At 39.9% G+C, this 20,998-nt stretch overlaps 1 protein-coding gene and 1 non-coding gene across 2 annotated transcripts in view; both read left to right on the forward strand.

Moving 5' to 3' along the window:
• Positions 1-20,199, forward strand: part of PI4KA (phosphatidylinositol 4-kinase alpha) — a 145,449-nt gene extending 125,250 nt beyond the window's left edge. The window contains exons 44-55 of the mRNA XM_056531869.1: positions 2,235-2,364; positions 5,707-5,777; positions 6,014-6,086; positions 10,017-10,087; positions 10,177-10,283; positions 13,032-13,136; positions 14,636-14,761; positions 15,151-15,271; positions 16,577-16,736; positions 17,758-17,847; positions 17,943-18,026; positions 19,555-20,199. Coding sequence (XP_056387844.1) covers positions 2,235-2,364; positions 5,707-5,777; positions 6,014-6,086; positions 10,017-10,087; positions 10,177-10,283; positions 13,032-13,136; positions 14,636-14,761; positions 15,151-15,271; positions 16,577-16,736; positions 17,758-17,847; positions 17,943-18,026; positions 19,555-19,606 — 1,190 coding nt within the window. The 3' untranslated portion in view covers positions 19,607-20,199. The remainder of the gene's footprint in view (positions 1-2,234; positions 2,365-5,706; positions 5,778-6,013; positions 6,087-10,016; positions 10,088-10,176; positions 10,284-13,031; positions 13,137-14,635; positions 14,762-15,150; positions 15,272-16,576; positions 16,737-17,757; positions 17,848-17,942; positions 18,027-19,554) is intronic.
• LOC130345289 (U6 spliceosomal RNA) lies at positions 13,317-13,423 on the forward strand. Its single transcript, XR_008884024.1, has one exon. It is a non-coding gene; the product is annotated as a U6 spliceosomal RNA (small nuclear RNA).
• Positions 20,200-20,998: the final 799 nt, after the last annotated feature.

Consider the following 20,998-nt stretch of genomic DNA (forward strand, 5'->3'; position numbering starts at 1 on the left):
CGGTCAGCCATGATTTACTGCTACGTCGGGTCAACTACTATACACTTTCCACTCCGTGGACGGAAGTTTAGGTATCTCACTGCCGAGGTGTAGTTCTGAGTGAGTCAACCCATGTTGCTCTATGTGCCCTATGCAATGCATTACTGGTTCACAGGGTTCCTTGCTTTACCAGGTCCCTCTCTGCATGTCTGCCGTTCTCACGGCTGAAGGCTGGTAACCCACTTTCAATGTGTGGTTCTGACTGCGGGACCAGGTGTGGCCATGGTCCCTATGCCATATAGACAGACTGTGTCTGCAGGGTTTCTAATCCACCAGATCACCTCCCCCTTTCCTGGCGCTCACGTCACTGCATCCCGGTGACTCACTTTCCATGTGTAGTTCCACGAAGTGTGTCTCTGTGGGTTCATTGAACCTGTTATACCATTCAGACTGTCTCTGCATGTTTCCTGCCCCACATATTTCCTTTATCTCTTGCATCTGTGACGGCAGTCCTAGTGTGGGGCACCATTAGGAAATGGGGTGTGGGCGTTTCCTACAGGTTCCATGGCTTTTCACGGCAACTGCAGGATCCTGTTACCCTTTCTAAGAGTGCCATGTTGGTCTGCTAGGGGCATGGTTGTGACACACCATTGGGTGCTGAGCCTGTCATACTGCAGACTTGGATGTCTGCGATTCCTTTTGTGTCTGCAATCTTGGTTCCTCACTACTATCGAGAGGTATCCATGTCCCTACATATGTTAGGCCCCTCGGCACGTGTAGAGCCCCCCTTCCCTTCTGTCTGTGGGGTGTACTTCGGACCTTCCTGTAACCTTGTTTCCACAGGTCTGCGGTGGTTGAGTACCTCTGTTCTGGCATAGGGCCTGATGGGGCATCACAGACAGTTCAGCGATGGTTGAGGTCTCACGCATGTGTAGCAGTCCTGCCCAGATTTCTCTGCGATCTCATTGGGGCGGTCTTTCTGTACAACACTTCTTCTGTCTCGGCACAGATCTTTGTTACCTGGAACGTTTCGTGGATGTTTGGTTTCCTTACCCTTCGGATGTAAGTCTTCTGGGAGACGGGAACCTCCAATTCCCATGTCGGACACTCAGGTGTTCTGGATACTCCTTTTCAGGGTTCTCCGCTCCTTTCTTGGCCGTTTATTCTTCCGTGTCCATCTTCCAGGTGACTCAGGAACCTCCTGTCTGTCGCTCTGGTGTTCCAGTATGCCCCTTTTCTGGACATTCCGCATCTTCTTGGCCATTATTCCCTTCCATCTTCTACTTCGGGGTCCATGTTCTCTTGAAATGGAGGACGTTCCGGTCATCCAGATTACACCAGTTGAGCTATATCACCTCCCAGGTGCTCACGGCGAGCTCCTAGATAGGGGTTTTTGGTCTGCAGATGTTCAGATCTTCGATTTTCTGCACCAGGCCTCTCTAGAGCCGGTTTCCGTCTCTTTTTCTTTTGTTGTGCCATTTTCCATTTTTGTTTCTCAGCCAGGCTAGCCCTCTGTCTATCTGGTTCTGTGTTCCTTAGAGTTGATTTCCTACCTCCTTCCGGGATGTTTCCAGCCCCTCTGGCTTCGTAGTCGACTTTTTCTGGTCTCTCTATGAGGACCGTAGGTTTAGAGTCCCTGCGAAGGACGGTCGCTTCCTTTTGGCGGCCCAGTCCATCTCCATGGCTGGGGGATCTTCCGGGAGCCCTGTTTCTAGGCATCGGTTTTCTTTGGCCTATGGTCTCGTCTGCAGGCCTTATGGACAAGTGGATTCGGTCTCGGGATTGACAACTTTTTACTAGTGGTTGTTATTCCCACCCTAGGGGACTACTTTGGTACATCCCATCAGTATAGGTGTCCCCCAATGACGAGCAACCAAGAAAAGGAAATTTTTTTGTACTTGCCGTAAAATCTCTTTCTTGTTTTTTATCCGGGATTCTTTTCTAGGGTCCTTAAGACATATTTATTTGTTGGCTTCTCCTACTGCTTTGTGACAAAACTGATTACCTCACTACCAGTGGGAGGGTATATCCTGTCAGGGAAGAGCCAACTTCTTTTCCTAGTGTCAGCGCCTCCTAGTGGCAAGAGTGTATACCCCTCAGTATAGGTGTCCCCCAATGAAGGCTACAAGAAAGAGGAGGTTTTACGGTGAGTACAAAAAAACTCCTTATTCCTGTTCTAGTTTTGTTCTGGTATTTACATCCTATGCCACAGTAAGTTGTAGTGGCTGCTGTTGACTCTTTGTCTTTGCTTACAGCTGACATTGGAGATCTGCTGGAGCAGCTCATGGAGGAAATCACAGGATCCCTGTCAGGGCCTGCTAAAGACTTCTACCAGCGGGAGTTTGACTTTTTCAATAAAATAACCAATGTGTCTGCTATTATTAAGTAAGTCTGTTGTATCCACTCTATCATTATACATCTTCTGAAGAATAATCCCAACTCTGTATAGTATCTTCTGATACTGGAGAACAAGGTCCATTTATTTAGTAGTGTGTTCTTCTGTGAGCAATAGCTTAGAAAAGAGAGTATTGATCCAATTCAATAGAACAGTGGTACAGTGTAATCCACAGAAGTTTTCACATATGTTTTTCTTTTTATTCATTAAGACATTTTAATTACTCCTTTGCTGAAACATTTTGACTCCTATAAAGAAAGCCAAAATGTTACTGTGAATGGGTAAAATAAGTATTTCAACTGAATTTGTGGAGTACTATGGTGTACATGTGGATTACTACCCTTTCCTATTTGCTTTAAAATCTCACACGGCATACTGAACCATTTTTAGTGAGTTTAATCACATGACTGGATCTGGTGCTTGCAGTAACGTAGTACGGTTTTCTGAGAAATGGTTTGGTGAAAGTTTCTGTTAAGGGTAGAGGATTTTGCTGCATATTTGTTGCAGTATTTTACTACCCACTGAAGTCTATGGTAGCAAAATCGGCGGCAAGCGTGACCCTACCCTAAGGGTGTACTTACACATACAGTATCCTGCACGTATTTGATGCACAGGTTTTGAAGCTGCAGAGTTCAATGTAAACTAAATTAACACAGCTTCAAATCTGCAGCTTTAATTCCTGCGCTTTAAATATGTACAGGATACTGTACATGTGAATAGATCCTCATAGGGCATTCCCACTTTAGACTTTTATGGCATATCTATATCATACACCATAGATGTGGGGGCCCCCTTCTGGAATCCACCACAGTCTTCAGAATGCAGATCCCTGTTCAACCTTGTGAGAGGTATTCCAAAAATATAAACTACAAACATCTGATACATGTGAGTCCCACATCTGGGATTCACAACTACAGTGGGGCAAATTGTGCACGTTCTCCCACTTAAAGATGAGAGGCCTGTCATTTTCATAGGTATACCTCAACTATGAGAGACATAATGAGAAAAAAATATCCAAGAAATTACATTATCTGATTTTTAAAGAATTTATTTGCAAATTATGGTGGAAAATAAGTATTTGGTCACCTACAAACAAGCAAGATTTCTGGCTCTCACAGACCTGGAACTTCTTTTTTAAGAATCTCCTCTGTCCTCCACTCATTACCTGTATTAATGGCAATTGATTGAACTTGTTATCAGTATCAAAGGCACATGTCCACAACCTCAAACAGTCACACTCCAAACTCCACTATGGCCAAGACCAAAGAGCTGTCGAAGGACACCAGAAAAAAAATTGTAGACCTGCACCAGGCTGGGAAGACTGAATCTGCAATAGGCAAGCAGCCTGGTGTGAAGAAATCAACTGTGGGAGCAATTATTAGAAAATGGAAGACATACAAGACCACTGATAATCTCCCTCGATCTGGGGCTCCACCACTCACCCCGTGGTGTCAAAATGATCACAGGAACGGTGAGCAAAAATCCCAGAACCATGCGGGGGGGACCTAGTGAATGACCTGCAGTGAGCTGGGACCAAAGTAACAAAGGCTGCCATCAGTAACACACTACGCCTCCAGGGACACAAATCATGCAGTGCCAGATGGGTCCCCCCTGCTTAAGCCAGTACATGTCTGGGCCCATCTGAAGTTTGCTAGAGAGCATTTGGATGATCCAGAAGAATATTGGGAGAATGTCATATGGTCAGATTAAACCAAAGTAGAACTTTTTGGTAAAAACTCAACTCGTTGTGTTTGGAGGAGAAAGAATGCTGAGTTGCATCCAAAGAACACCATACCTACTGTGAAGCATGGGGGTGGAAAAATCATGCTTTGGGGCTGTTTTTCTGCGAAGGGACGAGGATGATTGATCCATGTAAAGGAAGAATGAATGGGGCCATGTATCGTGAGATTTTGAGTGAAAACCTCCTTCCATCAGCAAGGACATTGAAGACGAAACGTGTCTGGGTCTTTCAGCATGACAATGATCCCAAACACTGCCCGGGCAAAGAAGGAGTGGCTTCGTAACAAGCATTTCAAGGTCCTGGAGTGGCCTAGCCAGTCTCCAGATCTCAACCCCATAGAAAACCTTTGGAGGGAGTTGAAAGTCTGTGATGCCCAGCGGCAGTCACAAAACATCACTTCTCTAGAGGAGATCTGCATGGAGGAATGTGCCAAAATACCAGCAACAGTGTGTGAAAACCTTGTGAAGACTTACAGAAAACGTTTGACCTCTGTCATTGCCAACAAAGGGTATATGACAAAGTATTTAGATGAACCTTTGTTATTGACCAAATACTTATTTTCCACCATCATTTGAAAATAAATTCTTTAAAAATCAGACAATGTGATTTTATGGATATTTTTTTCTCATTATGTCTCTCATAGTTGAGGTATACCTATGATGAATATTACAGGCCTCTCTCCTCTTTTTTTAAGTGGGAGAACTTGCACAACTGGTGGCTAACTAAATACTTTTTTGCCCCACTGTATCTACAGAACTGGGGTTCCCAAAACCTTGCTGTACCAACAGAAGGTTATTCTTCATATAAGATCAGGATTGTGGGGGGATCCAGCTCCTCAAAAGTAAGGTTTAAAACTTTCTACTTTATTAGAAATGATTAAGATCATAAAAAGTGTAAAAGGAACCCCATCCTCTTTTTCAAGCTATTCTTCATTGGTCAAACTGTCTGTTGCTATATTTTGTGTCAACACAGTTTGGCACCATAGGAAGGGTTATTGGTTTAAAATCTAGACTTTTATTAAGGCTTTGATTGGACTAAGATCAATGTATTATTATTATTAGAACATGTGTATAGGTTAGTTGGATTCATTTGAAGTAGAAAGCCACCTGGTGATAACAAGTTACATGCATCACTGATCCTACTACACCTTTTCCCTTATGTTTTAGAAAGCTGTCATTGATGTTTAATTATTGTCATTGCTTAGTCAGTAGTGCACAGGGAAAAGTGACAAAGGGGCCATGTAGACCTCTCCCATCAGACTCATTAGGTAAATGGAGTTCACAAAACTGTGTGGATCTGGGGAAAAGAGTTTATTGTAATTATCCCAACAATATTACACCCCAAGGAATATGTGTTGTCATTTTCCAGTCAGTTCTTTTCTTCCAGGGACTGGTACTCTATGGTATGTGCCCAGTGTGTATACAGATTAACGGTAATCCATTTTTTTGCCAGACACGTGCACTGTTTTATATATGGATCTGTTTTTATTGCTATGGTTTGCTTGGTTTTAACATGCCCATAAAGCCATTTTTTCCTTTTCACATGCGTAAATATAGCTGTGTTACAAAGATTGTCTTCCTTCTCCTTCCAGACCATACCCTAAGGGAGAAGAACGTAAAAGAGCTTGCCTTAATGCCTTGTCTGAAGTAAAGGTGCAGCCTGGTAAGACCCCCCCTTTTTTTTTTTTTTTTTTTTTTTTTTTTAATGATTTCAAATATTTTGAAAGATTGAAAACTCTGAAATGCTATTTGGATTCTGTAGTGCAGGAAGTAATGTTGTGGTAAATAAAAACTGTCTTGTGGTTTCAGTGGCTCACTAATAAAGTTAGCCATTAACTGACTGTTTATCTGGGGTGTATTGCTGTGCAGTTATATGATTGTTGTGTGATATATTTTTAGGGTGTTACCTGCCCAGTAACCCAGAAGCTATTGTGTTGGATATTGACTACAACTCTGGAACGCCCATGCAAAGGTAAAAATGATCTGTTTTTGATAATTTGATTTTTTTTATATGTAAAGTCTACTCTCCCCATCGATTATTAGAACAATAGGGCTATAGCTCTCTTAAGACCATAATGTTTCTTCAAGAGGGAGATACACTGCTGAGTTAAATGTGGTTATAGACTAGCATAAGAACTGTCTTCCTAATAGGCCTAAAGAAGGTGCAGTGATCTTAATAGCACCTTTCTTCTAGCGGATGCTGAGGGTTTCAATTCTTAACCCCCCTCACCCCCCCCCACCAGATCTTCTGACTAGTCTCTATGAGATACAGTCATGGCTGTAAATGTTGGCACCCCTGAAATTTTTCAAGGAAATGGAGTATTTCTCACATTAAAGGATTGCAGTAACACATGTTTTGCAATACACATGTTTATTCTCTTTGTGTGTATTGGAACTAAACCAAAAAAGGGAGGAAAAAAAGCAAATTGGACATAATGTCACACCAAATTCCAAAAACGGGCTGGACAAAACTATTGGCACCCTTTCAAAATTGTGGATAAATAAGATTCTTTCAAGCATGGGATGCTCCTTTAAACTCACCTAGGGCAAGTAACAGGTGTGGGCAATATAAAAATAATACCTGAAAGCAGATAAAAAGGAGAGAAGTTCACTTAGTCTTTGCATTGTGTGTCTGTGTGTGCCACACTTAACATGGACAACAGAAAGAGAAGAGAACTGTGTGAGGACTTGAGAACCAATATTGTGGAAAAATATCAACAATCTCAAGGTTACAAGTCCATCTCCAGAGATCTAGATTTGGCTTTGTCCACAGTGCGCAACATTATCAAGAAGTTTGCAACCCATGGCACTGTAGCTAATCTCTCTCGGCATGGACGGAAGAGAAAAATTTATGAAAGGTGTCAATGCAGGATAGTATGCATGGTGGATAAGCAGCCCCAAACAAGTTCCAAAGATATTCAAGCTGTCCTGAAGGCTCAGGGAGCATCATTGTCAGCGCAAACTAACCGTCGACATATAAATGAAATGAAACGCTATGGCAGGAGACTCAGGAAGACCCCACTGCTGACACAGAGACATAAAAAAAACAAAGAAAAAAATATATAGCCAGCTCACCGTTTGTAATGATTTGGTCCTGACACTCGTAGGAATTCGTTCGGAAGCCCGGAGAAGGAGCCAAGCCGTTGTCCTTGTGTATGTATGTATGTGTATATATATATATATATATATATATATATATATATATATATATATATACTGTTAAATTTTAAAAGTCCAAAATTTATTCAGTCCATATTGAAATCAAAAAACAAAACACCCTGTGTGGTTAAAAAAAAAAAACACGCCGACGCGTTTCGGACTGTCTAAGACTAAGGACTAGACAGTCCGAAACGCGTTGGCGTGGGGTTTTTTAACCACACAGGGTGTTTTTATTTTAATATGGACTGAATAAATTTTGCACTTTTTAAATTTACAATTATTTTTTTCGGGAGCTGGAACTTTCTCTTCTACGGTTTATAAAAAAAAACAAGACTACATTTTTCCAAACTGAACTTGAGTAAGCCAAAATCCTGGGAAAATATCTTGTGGACAGATGAGACCAAGATAGAGCTTTTTGGTAAAGCACATCATTCTACTGTTTACCAAAAACTGAACGAGGCCTACAAAGAAAAGAACACAGTACCTACAGTGAAATATGGTGGAGGTTCAATGATGTTTTGGGGTTGTTTTGCTGCCTCTGGCACTGGGTGCCGTGAATGTGTACAAGGCATCATGAAATCTGAGGATTACCAATGGATTTTGGGTTGCGCTGTACAGCCCAGTGTTAGAAAGCTCTGTTTGTGTCCGATATCTTGGGTCTTCCAGCAGGACAATGACCCCAAACATACGTCAAAAAGCACCCAGAAATGGATGGCAACAAAGCGCTGTAGAGTTCTGAAGTGGCCAGCAATGAGTCCAGATCTAAATCCCATTGAACACCTGTGGAGAGATCTTAAAATTGCTGTTGGGAAAAGACGCCCTTCCAATAAGAGAGACCTGGAGCAGTTTGCAAAGGAAGAGTGGTCCAACATTCCGGCTGAGAGGTGTAAGAAGCTTATTGATGATTATAGCAAGCAACTGATTTCAGTTATTTTTTCCAAAGGGTGTGCAACCAAATATTAAGTTAAGGGTGCCAATAATTTTGTCCAGCCCATTTTTGGAGTTTGGTGTGACATTATGTCCAATTAGCTTTTTTTTCCTCCTTTTTTGGTTTAGTTCCAATACAAACAAAGGGAATAAACATTTGTATAGCAAAACATGTGTTACTGTAATCCATTTCTGTGAAGTATTTCTCATTTTCTAGGAAAATTTCAGGGGTGCCAACATTTACAGCCACGACTGTATGGGATGATACATTTTTGTACACATATACTTAAACTCAAAGCCAGGAAAATTATAAAATATATATGTTTTACTTGTGGATTACCCTTTGCTGATTATCTTTATCCACCCTGATAGGACCAACCCTTAATACCAACTGGAACCTCACGCTCTGGTCCTGAGTGTCTTTTTTTTTTTCCTGTCTTTTACCTGTTTCACCAGTCCCATTTGGCACTTAAGGGAGATTCTTGCTGGTAATTAGCAAATTCAGAAGTTTGTTTTCCACATATAAGGTCTGGAATTGAAGTATGGAATTGCATATGACACTTGCAAACTACCAGCTTGTATCAAAGTGGTTTGTTCAGGGACAATATGTATATGTCTAAATGTTGCCTGGCTTGGCTAAATAAATAAAAAAAAAAAAATTGCACTTTCCTCCCTGATCCCCGGCCTCTACCATTCCATTAGTGCTCAGTCCTGCTGCTTAGCGCTTTTTTGGTCTACGTCACACTCAGTGAGTCACTAACCGCAGTTGTGGTTTGTCTCGGCCAATGATTTTTCCGAGTGGCCACTTCCTTGTGACCAGAAAGTGCTGATCAAGCGAGGTGAGTACAGTTTTTTTTTTTTTTTATTTGTTTAGCCTGGGCCCGCCTCATTTAGATATACAATTTACAGTTTATTCTCCAAACAAATGCTTTTTAACAAACTTCCTGTAAAATGTGTAAAAGACAAATCCTTAGAACCAGTGCATAGTTCAAGGTGATATCAGAGTTTTGAGGTTTTTTTTTATGTTGGGCGGGTGTTCCAGAGTGCAGATGATCAGCAGTAGGGTAAGCCCTGGTGCCACTGCATGAATTGAGTCTTTTAACTCTATTGAAAATGAAGACGTATATGAATTACATCAAACATTTTTCATGTAATATTTGCTAAACCTTAAAGTATACCTGTACTTTTTATATAATGTAGATAATACCATTATATGTATAGTTATAATATAGATTGGTTAAAACTTGTGTATATTTTTGGGTGAAAAAAATGCTATCCCTGCAGCTATTGCCTGTGTGTCTCCTGAGGAGTCCAAAAACAGGATGTGAGGGCAGGAGAAGCAGGGCTCTGTGCAGACTCCTGGCTTGTCAATCATCCTGGTGTATGAGCCATAGAGCCTCACTGCACACTGTCCTGCTTTTTCTTAGTGCACAGAGCCCTGCTTGTCCACCCTCACTTCCTGTATTTGGACTCCTCATATAGACACACAGGCAATAGCTGCAGGGTCAAAAATATACACATTTTTTAACCAATGTATATTACAAATATACATTTCATGGTATTATCTACATTATATAAAACGTTTTAGTGGATGACAGGTAAACTTTAAATTTAAATAGAATGCTTTACCTTCACATTGCTACCAAAATGCCATTTATATATTAGAATGCAGAATTATCTTTTAATTCATGTTCATCTGGTAACTGCCCATAATTTATATTTTTCTTTAGTATATAGTAAGTTTTGTGCTTCATATGCCACTGGAGGACATATGTATCGATTTGCTGTGTCATTTCATAAATTTCTGTACTTGCAGTGCGGCAAAAGCTCCATATCTAGCCAAGTTTAAGGTGAAGAGATGCGGAGTCAGTGAGCTGGAGAAGGAAGGTAAATTTACCATGTTAACAATGAAATAACTAATGCTGTGTTTCTTTTGCATAAATCATTCAATTCTTGTAACTATCTCCAACTCTCAGGCCTCCAATGTCGCTCAGATTCTATTGATGAAAGCGAGGAGGAAGATGTGGATAAAAAGATATGCTGGCAAGCGGCTATCTTTAAAGTGGGAGATGATTGCAGACAAGTGAGTAGAATTACAAATTCTACCGTAATAAAATAATAATAATAATTAATAAAGAATGCTCTTTAATCTCCTATTGAATTTATTAATCGCTGCTTTGTTCAGTTTTCTTTCCGAGTAATACTTCATATTACAGGCATACCCTTTGTTTGCCCTTTTCCTATTTAGTCTCCTTCTCTACATAGACTGAGTCCATCATAGACTTTTCTCAATAACCATAATATGCTTCATACAGTCCAGACTATCGTATCGTACCGGTGTACAATTTTGTTCTTCTTTCTTACCATATGGTTGATATTTTTTTTGGTATTGTTGTCAATACCGTACTAATCTAAATGTATGTCACAGTGTGTTAGCAGATGCAGTGTTAAAACCGTATTATGTGTCTTATGCATTTGAGAATGGCTTTCCCCACCCCCGCACATATAGTATAAATGAAAAACTGCCAGGTTGGTGAATAGAGGAAGAGATAAACTTGCGTGAGCCTTATTTGGTTTTTACAAAATACTGTTGCAATCCATATATAGGGTTCACACGTGTGTATTTTCTGCTGCAAATTTGCTGTAGCACTTTTTTCTACTCATTGGGGGAGATTTATCAAAGTTGTCTATGTCCCGCATCAATATAGACCAAACTACAGAGGGTTAGTCTGGTCTATTGTGCACCGAATTTATCAAATGGCGCACGGCTCTTGATAAATTCTGTGCACAGACTGCATGATCTATGCTTTAGTCTATATTTAAACCTGCTCCAACATGGTCTGACATTTCGGCGTACTTTCAGCCTATGCGACTTGTCGCTGAAAAGTCGCACTTGATAAATTCAGCACCAATGCATTTTTCAATGCATTTCAGTCTAAAATAGACTTGCATGCATCATGTTCTAAAAATCCTCTAGAGCAAAAGTCGCAGAAAAGTCGCACAGATTTAGACTGCGACTTTCTGTGCGACAAATTTAGACAAGAAAAACCAGTCTAAATCCTTTGATAAATCTCCCCCATTGAAGTACACTTTTCAGTTGGCAATAAAACTGATACGTCCAAAAATGAGCCTACCAGAGTCTCTATCTGACTCCGTCCAGCTCATTCAAGTGAATGGGGTGTGGCGGGAATACGGCAGCAGATGGTTTTTTAATTCTTCCCCCTGATCCGGCTACCATGTTGCATAAAGGGGTACTCTGGTGGAAAACTTTTTTTTTTTTTCTTTCCAAATTAACTGGCTCCAGAAAGTTAAACAGATTTGTAAATTATTTCTCTTAAAAAACCCTAACCCTTCCAGTACTTATCAGCTGCTGTATACTACAGAGGACGTTGAGTTGTTCTTTTCTGTCTGACCACAGTGCTCTCTGCTGACACCTTTGTCTGTGTCAGGAACTGTCCAGAGCAGGAGAGGTTTGCTATGGGAATTAGCTTCTACTCTGGACAGTTCCTGACTTGGACAGAGTTGTCAGTGTAGAGCACTGTGGTGAGTCAGAAAGAACAACTCCACTTCCTCTGTAGTATACAGCAGATGATAAGTACTGGAAGGATTAAGATTTTTTTATAGAAGTAATCTACAAATCTGTATAACTTTCTGGAGCCAGTTGAGAGAAAATTATTTTTTCCACCCGAGTACCCCTTAAAGTATCCAGTATTTACATTACCTATGGCACAGAGGCTGTTAAGCAAATGCAGGAGATGGTAAACAGTGTTAGAGGATGAAAATTCTGGACCTATGAGGCTACAATCAGTCTTTTGCATTTCTAAAGCTGTGCCTGAGAAAATGCTTTTAGCCCCATACCTGATGCTGTGAATAGTTACAATATGTGAAGATTTTCTTTTAAAGGGGTTGCCTCACTGTTAAGTATCAAACACACATGTATTGGAGCATAAAAAATTTACATTAGATAACCTTTTAGTTTATGTTGGGACTATACTGTCAGCTGTCAGAGGTGGAAGGAGATGGATTCTGTCCAGAGCCTGCCCCCAGCAGTATAGATTAGCAGCAGCATCAACGGGGACACATGGAGGAAAATAATCTAAAAATAATGCAAATTACTTTAAACCGTTATTAAAGGGGTACTCCAGGGAACTTAACCCATAGTCCATCCTTTCCCTCTCATCAACATATTTGTCTAAATATCATTCATTAGCCATATAGAGCAGTTTCCTCTCTTTGCTTGTCACTTACTTGCATGAAGTGAGGGAATGACCTCATACAGCCATCCACTCTGTCCAAGTCCCCCTCTGAAAGCAGCCCCCATCCTCCTTAGAGACACAGACCATGTGGTTTCTACCCTGCACTGATGTTATGCTCTTTTTTTAGTTCTGAGAACTGGGAGGTGTGTGCAGTATTAGCCAATCAGACACTGAACATCTCTCTGCTGCTCAGAGCAGGAGGATGTTGCTGCCCTTAGTGTGAAGTTGGCTGGAAGAGTAGAGCTGCAGTGATTGCTGTGAGATGTAGGCATGGGGAGGGAAGGATGACAAACAATATCAAGCAGCCAGAGAAGAGAACAGGGGCCGCAGGAGCAATGCGTATCTGACAGGATGGTTTACAGGGAACATATCTAGGTAATGTGGTGACTTTGGAGCTTTTTTATGTATATACAGTCCTGGAGTACCCCTTTAACAGCACTTCAGGACTTTTAGAATGAAAAATATTCATGGGATAACCAGTGTCAGTCTTAAGTTAACCAAAACCTGATGTGGAGGTCTAAGATTATATCAATTTATAGTAAAAATAACTTTTTACCCATTTTCTTTTTTGTCAGGATATGCTGGCTTTGCAGATAATCGATTTATTCAAGAATATTTTTCAACTGGTTGGACTTGACCTCTTTGTCTTTCCGTACAGGGTAGTGGCTACAGCTCCTGGGGTGAGTAGGAATTTGGCAGAGAACATTTGTAATAAAAAACAAACAAACAGACCACATTCTATATTTTTAATAGACTGTTCTAATATTTTTGCATGTGACTATGGTAAAATATAGTTTCACAGATTCACATGAGTAGTATCAACTACTAAATTTATGGGTGTATTAAAAAGTATGCCCACTGTGCTTGCTTTAGAAGCACATATGCTAAAATTGGAATGATACAAAGAAGATTAGCATGGCCCCTGCGCAAGGATGACATACAAATTCATTAAGTGGTCCATATTTTCCACTATATGTTATAGATTGTGGGGGGTCAGACCGCTGGGACCCCCTGTGATCTCCTGAACGGGGCCCCAATAGTCTGCCGGAAGCGGCTCTTCCAACCCCCGCAGGGTGCCGCAGCCTGCACAGCCCCTCCATGTGCCTCTATGGATACATGGAGGAGCGTGTTGGCCGCCGCTCCGTGCAGGGGTCAGCATGCCCCCTTCCAGCAGACTGCCAGGGCCCCGTTCCGGAGATCGCGGGTGGAGGGGGGGTGGGAGGTCCCAGCTGTCTTTGGATAGGGGATAAGTTATGTTTCACTACAGAACATCTTTAACTCATTGGAAGCGTCTCGCAAGCTTCTGTACCGGTGGTACGATACACCTGTGCGCCTCTCTTACGTTTACCCTTCTATGTCTCTCCTTTGTTGGCATTGTAACGAGGCGACTGGTTCTGTAATGCACATCTTGTTGGAGTGCCAACCTGTGCAGGGGTTGTGGGAAAGAGTACATACCCTCTTGGTCAGATGGTTGGACCAGATGCCGGCATGAGGCCCAGAGATGGCACTACTTACCCTAGTTCTGGACACCATTGAAGAGATTCATCAAAACCTGTACAGACAAAATTTGACCAGTTGCTCATAGCAACCAGATTACTTCTTTAATTTTTTTTTTTTAAAAGGCCTCTAAAAAAAGAATCTCATTGGCTTCTATTTGAAACTGGTCGACCTTTCCTCTGCAGCAGGGTTTGATAAATCTCCCCCCATATCTTTACTTCTCTTACCATAATGTTCCGTACTCTATCGGCCACACGTACAACTATTGTAAGGTACTGGAAGTCTATTGATCTTTCCGGAGTTGCTGAGATTGTACCTCCTTTAAGCATGTGTATGTCATGGAGCAGTTGTTATTAGAGAGGGTTAGGAGTGTCCAGGTCCTCATTGCATCGCCATATGGCTTGGGACAACTTCCAAAATAATCTGCAGATTTACACTACGGACTGGAAGCGTTACAAATCTTCTAAATAAAAACTTTCCTATAGAAATCTGGACTAACTGTTCCATTATACAACTGTTGTAGGCTAAGTTATTATTTACCTGTCTGGGTTTGACTTTGTTTATACTATTTTTGATGTATATTAAATGTTATTGTCTGTATTTGTGCCCATTCTATATTATATAGATAGCATCCATGTGTCATGGATTTTGGAAATTCATTCTGATATCTGTTGTCTCACAGTGTGGAGTTATCGAGTGTATTCCAGACTGCACCTCAAGGGATCAGCTAGGTCGGCAGACCGATTTTGGCATGTATGACTACTTCACGAGGCAATATGGAGATGAGTCTACTCTGGCATTTCAAAAGGTACAATACACTACAGAATCTTCTACCTAAATAATTCAGATTATGAGAGATGCCCAAACCTTACTTAACCTGGCAGATTAGACAATTGTCGTATTGCCACTGACAATGTCATCGGTATAGGAGATGCCAGCATTACTGTCCCTTTTTAGCATCCAAGAAACATGAAGTGGACAGTAGAGCAGGAGATGGCTGGTATCAGTCTGTCACTGACAGGAAACATCCTTTCTTGGCTGCTATGGGGGTAAAAGTTTATTGGGAGCTGAGGAATCAACTGATGGCTGCTATGCATGTGGCTGGCTTTAGTATTTTCTTCCTTATATATTTTACTGGATCTGTGTCATTTCTAAAGGATTATTTATTCTTCCTATTTCGCTCTTCTATCTTTACAGGCTCGATATAATTTCATTCGGAGTATGGCAGCCTACAGCCTCTTACTGTTCCTGCTGCAGATTAAAGACAGACACAATGGCAACATCATGCTGGATAAGGAGGGGCACATCATCCACATTGGTTAGTTCACCAAGGACCCACTTTTCTGTTCTCCCTCTTTCCAGTCCAGTGTAAAACCTTTTTCAGCCTGGTCAGGTCTTTGCCATATTGCTAAAATATAGTATTATATTGGTTGACCGTTTTACAACTTCCCTTACTAGTTTCCTCTCCTTCTATTTGTCTTAATGCTTCTTAGTCTTTGATCTCATTCATTGTGTTTCTTCACATTGAACAGCTATTTTTTTTCCTCCTTAAGACATTTCCAGGTTTAGAAAACACTGCTGCTTTCTTTTAAAGTCTTCTATTGTGTTTGGTATTGCAGCTGTGCTCCATTAAAGTGAATAATACCGAGCTACAACATTCTACCTGTGGACAGATGTGGCACTGTTTCTGAAAGAAAGCAGCCACGTTCTTCTAATTCTGTACAATCTTATACAATACTGTACAAGTGCATTATCTTTTCCATGCGGCTCCTAAATGTCCGTTTCCTACCTCACTCAGATTCATACAGCCTTCACTATCACTGAGCTATAAAAATCTTCTTTGTTATTTATAGGAGTTGTCTCAGAAAATGCAGGTGCCAGGGGATCAGTTGATATGCACTTAAGGACCCCAAATTATGCACCAGCTATATTTACATGATCAATTCAATATCTACAAAAAAAAAATATTAGGATATTCTTTTCAGTTTAATGTGACTGTGAGGGGTTTACCAGCAGGAAATATAATCAGAGAAAATGTATTAACTTCTGAAGTTTTCTGTCTAACTGCTCAATGATGATGTCACGTCCCGGGAGCTCTGCATGATGGGAGAATATCCCCATAGGAACTGCACAGCTCCCAGGACGTGAGTCATCAGAGAGCAGTTAGACAGAAAACAACAACTCAACTTCAGAAGCTAATAACTATTGGAAGGATTAAGATTTTTTAATAGAAGTAATTTACAAATCTGTTTAACTTTCTGGAGCCAGTTGATATATAAAAAAATACCCCTTTAATATGATGGCAAAATAAGGTATTTGTCCCACATTACTTATTGGGAGTCAGTCTAAATGTTTAGCAGATGGGGGTGCTGAGCACAGGAGAAAGAGTAAGGCCTAGATTTATTACTCTGAGGACAAAAACAGTTTTCCTATAGCAACCAATCACAGCTCAGCTTTCATATCTTAATGAGCTCAGGTAAAATGAAAGCTGAGCTGTGCCTGGCTGTTAAGGGAAAAACAGACCGTTTTTGTCCATAGATAAATTGATTATTTTGGTTCCTAGCAGGCATACTGGCTGTTGTTTCCTATATGTTGTCTACTAAGCCAGATTCTTTATTTGCAGATTTTGGATTTATGTTTGAGAGCTCCCCCGGGGGCAACTTAGGCTGGGAGCCTGATATAAAGTTAACGGATGAGATGGTGATGATCATGGGACGCAAAATGGAAGCAACGCCTTTTAAGTGGTTCATGGAGATGTGTGTACGTGGCTACCTGGCTGTCAGGTAAGGGATATTATTATTACTTTAAAATCTATATCTATATATATATATATAGCAATTGGAAAATGAACAGCACGCCCAAACTTACAAAAAATACTGGTTGTGCAAGCAGATATTGGAGCTTCGGTCAAGAGCTCACCATTGATACAATCAAAAAGAAAAGGAATCCGCAGCACACAAAATAAAGTGAAAAAATTATTTGTGGTTTATTCCATGTTAAAAAGTGTTCTCACAGCAAGCGACGTTTCGACTGGGCTCCCCCAGTCTTTTTCAAGCAGTGCAAGGCACTGCTGTGAGAACACTTTTTAACATGGAATAAAGCACAAAGAATTTTTTCACTTTATTTTGTGTGCTGCGGATTCCTTTTCTTTTTGAATATATATATATATATATATATATATATATATATATATAAATTGAGATTGAAATAAAGGCTCTACGGAACTAGAAGTTCTGTCCTTTAGCATGCAGCACTGTTCCTGCTATCAAATGTGACAGTATTCAAGACCCAATTCGCCTCTAACCTGCTTTATTTTGAAGTTCTGTTATTATTGGATACAGGCTTAAATACATTTCAATGTAGTTATTATATGCAATGTACACAATACAATAAAATTATGTTGTGTGCACTATACACGATTAAGAAAAAAATATTTATTGACAATAGCACTTAAGAAAAGTTAAAATAGCAAGATCAGTCAGAGGCAATTCCTAGAAGAGTTGGGCACCATTGGAGAAAAACCGTACAGCACCCTAGGTGGGGTAGTAAAACAGGCACTTTGAGACCACTATTCAAATTGCCTTTAGGGACCTTTATAGATGCTTGTATCTAAATAAAGTACTGCTCTCTCATGACAGTGTCCAATACAGTCATTCTCAACTCCTAAGCCAGGGGGGGGGGGAACCCTTAGGAATAAATGTATCCTTCTAGTGGAGGCAATTCAGTGAAGGTTACATGACAGAGTCAAGAGCGTCTTATCAATATTATTCATTCAGCGCTCTGCTTTGTTCTGTTGTATTACAGGCCGTACATGGACGCCGTAGTATCTCTTGTGACACTCATGTTGGACACTGGACTTCCTTGCTTCCGTGGACAGACAATAAAATTGCTGAAGTAAGATACTAGTGTTCATTGTATTTAAAAGACCAAAAAAAAATCATTAGGTCTTCCAATATCTCACCTGGTCTCTTATGTATTGTAACACACAGGAACAGATTTAGTCCCAACATGACGGAGAAAGAAGCAGCAAACTTCATCCTGAAGATAATTCAGAACTGCTTCCTCAGCAACAGGTTGGATATATTTCCTTTTTATTTCCGTTAGATTATCAAAACAAATCTGTCTCATAAGAAACCACATTAGATTCTTCAGTTTATGAGTTTACGCAGCAAAAGATTTCGATTTTCTCTCTAAACCTTTATTTTAGTTTTTTTTAATACTTGGAAAGCATTTTTATAAAAAAATTATATTAAAAGGGTTGTCCAGGGAGGTGAAAGTTTCTTTTTTTTTTCTCATCCCTACACTTAATTTGTGGGAGGGAAAAAAAACATTGAACAAGCTGCTGGATCGCCTAGCCTATTTACTTATCTATATTAATCTGTGTGGCTTTTAATTACTTTTTTGTATTGGACCAGGTGATCGATACTATAATGTTCTGACCGATACCACTAGAGGGAGGCTTCTGTATAAATAGGAGTTCAGTGTACTGTAAAGCCGTAGACAGTGACATTGGCTGGTTTACATGTAGTGTATTGTTCAATATTTTTAGTCAAGATCAGCGATGGAACCGACACAGAGGGAACCTATAATAGAAACAGTTGCACCATTGTCTGCGTTTTGTACCCACTTCTGGTTTGGGATAAAATACTATGTGTGAACTCAGCCTTAGACTGTATAGGATTAGACCAACTAATAGGTGGCTTAACCTCTTAAGAACGCAGCATTTTTTTTTCCCTTGCATTTTAATAGCCATAATTATTTTTCAATTTCCCCCCTACAAAGCCATAGAAGTTTTTTTTTTTTTTAATGCAGGACCATAAAACCACTGTTTACATAATTTTATTTGCAAAAAGGGGTGGAGCATATTTATAAACACTTTAATTACTTTATTCACCATGTTTTAGTTACTATAGGGGATTATTACAAGAAATCACTTAAAGGGGTACTCCGCCCCTAGGCATCTTATCCACTATCCAAAGGGGAGGGGGAGTGGGTGTAAGGTCCGGCTTCCAGAACCCGCACCCCTCTGTGAATTTGTGTCAACAGTTTTTAGTACAATATGTTCCAGGATTTTGCCCCAATATTTTTTTAAACCTATGTCTGTGCAGGGAAGTTAGTATGGCATATTAAAGAAACAAAGCCCCAACTGCTATAAAGTTTTATTATCAAATTAATCAGTTTAGAATGTTAACGTTTAGATAAAAAGAAAAATGTTATTTAGGGTATTAATCAACTTCTGTTCACATCAGATAAGGGGAATCAGTGTAGATTCCCAAGACTGATAAGGTTGAAAAGGTTTTAAAATTAAAGTATGTACAGGGTGACGTTTATTTAAGTTAAGCGGTTATCATTGCAACCAATCAGATTTAAGCTGTCTTCTTTATAAGTAAAGGAAGCAATCTGATTATAGGAACTCTGCTAGCTTTCCTTCACATCAGCTTTGATGAATCTCCCACAATGTTTTTAGCAGTGTTTTACAATAAATTCTGGGTAATATCTAAACATCTAATTTTACCCTTACTAAACACTGGGACCAAGTAGAGTTGGATTATGTTTTTCTCTCTTTGGCATTGCTCACTCTGTTTTTTTTTTAATCCACAGGAGCAGAACCTATGACATGATCCAGTACTATCAAAATGACATCCCTTACTGATCAGTGCATCCTTCCCGTGTTTGTAGTGAACTGTAGTCTTGTATCTGCACAATCTGTATAGCCACAGACTGGGGGAACTGCAGCGAGAGTGAAGTGTGGAGATTGGAAGACTTGGGAGGTGATAGATTTCTTTGTGACAACAATTCAGACAATTTTTGCACTGGCTTGTTGAATTTATTCTGTCAAAAATACAAATAATTCTACCCTTCTATTTATGAGACTAAGATTAAATATATTTTCGTGCTCCGTTTTCATAACTGAGCGTGTTATTATGTTGAAGTTTCCCAGGGGGAGGTGGTGTAGGACAAAATGTTAATATTTGGTTACAAAAAACAGCATTGCCGGCTTCCCTGCTCTTTGATCAAGCACATTTAGTACTTTGGCATGTATAGTTCTGTTAGCTATAACTAGCAGAAATTAAAGATGGCCCATGGCTTCTCCTGGACTGTATAGCGCACTGCACCTTTAAGATCGAAGAACCTACTTCATGCAGGAATGATGAAGAAAGATTTACTTCTGTATGTATAAATACTTTATCGAAATGTATTTAATGTGTAAAATATAATTTAATAAAATACAAAAAAAGCAAACCATCCCTATTTTATATCTATGCTTATGTCTGCATATTAATCTTGTGTGTATATGTAGATAGTATAGAGATAAAATTAAAGTGTGTGTGTGTGTATATAGTGAAAATGTATTCCGAAATGTTTGATTACAAATTTCATCAGGGGTATAACTCGAGTGAAAAGGAGTATCTTTATATAAATTTCAGCATTTCTTAGCATCTGATCCTTTTATTTTAATGACAGCATGCACTCACACTGGTATATACTTTAGCGCAAAACTTGACAATCCATGTTACGCTATCACAATATAATAATGAGTCAAATCTCTTGTGATTATTCAGGTTATTTATTTATGGCTCATCTCTTGATAAGGTTGAGGTCTGGTGGTTGTGGAAGGAATTCCGTTTTGGGTGATTATCCTGCTGCAGATCCTTTACCAGGATCTACATGGAAGAGTATAGCTTGTAGAGAATGTAGTAGTACTTCTCCTTTGTCTCTGTAGTTGGTGCATGTGTTCAACTGAATACAAGACACTTCATAGATTACAATATTCCATCCACCATATTTAATCGTTGCTTAGATACACTGGTTTCAAACTCTAATTTTAACCTGCTTAAAGTGTACCTGTTATTAACAAAAACTTTTTATATAATGTAGATAATAACAATAAATGTATATTTGTAATATACATTGGTTAAAAATGTGTATATTTCTGTCCCTAAAGGTATGGTCTGTGTGTCTCTTTGAGGAGTCCAAATACAGGAAGTGTGGGTGGACAAGCAGGGCTCTTTGCACTGGGACAAGCAGGGCTCTTTGCACTTGG

Source organism: Hyla sarda, chromosome 1 (genome assembly GCF_029499605.1).
Source record: "Hyla sarda isolate aHylSar1 chromosome 1, aHylSar1.hap1, whole genome shotgun sequence".
NCBI lineage: Eukaryota > Metazoa > Chordata > Amphibia > Anura > Hylidae > Hyla > Hyla sarda.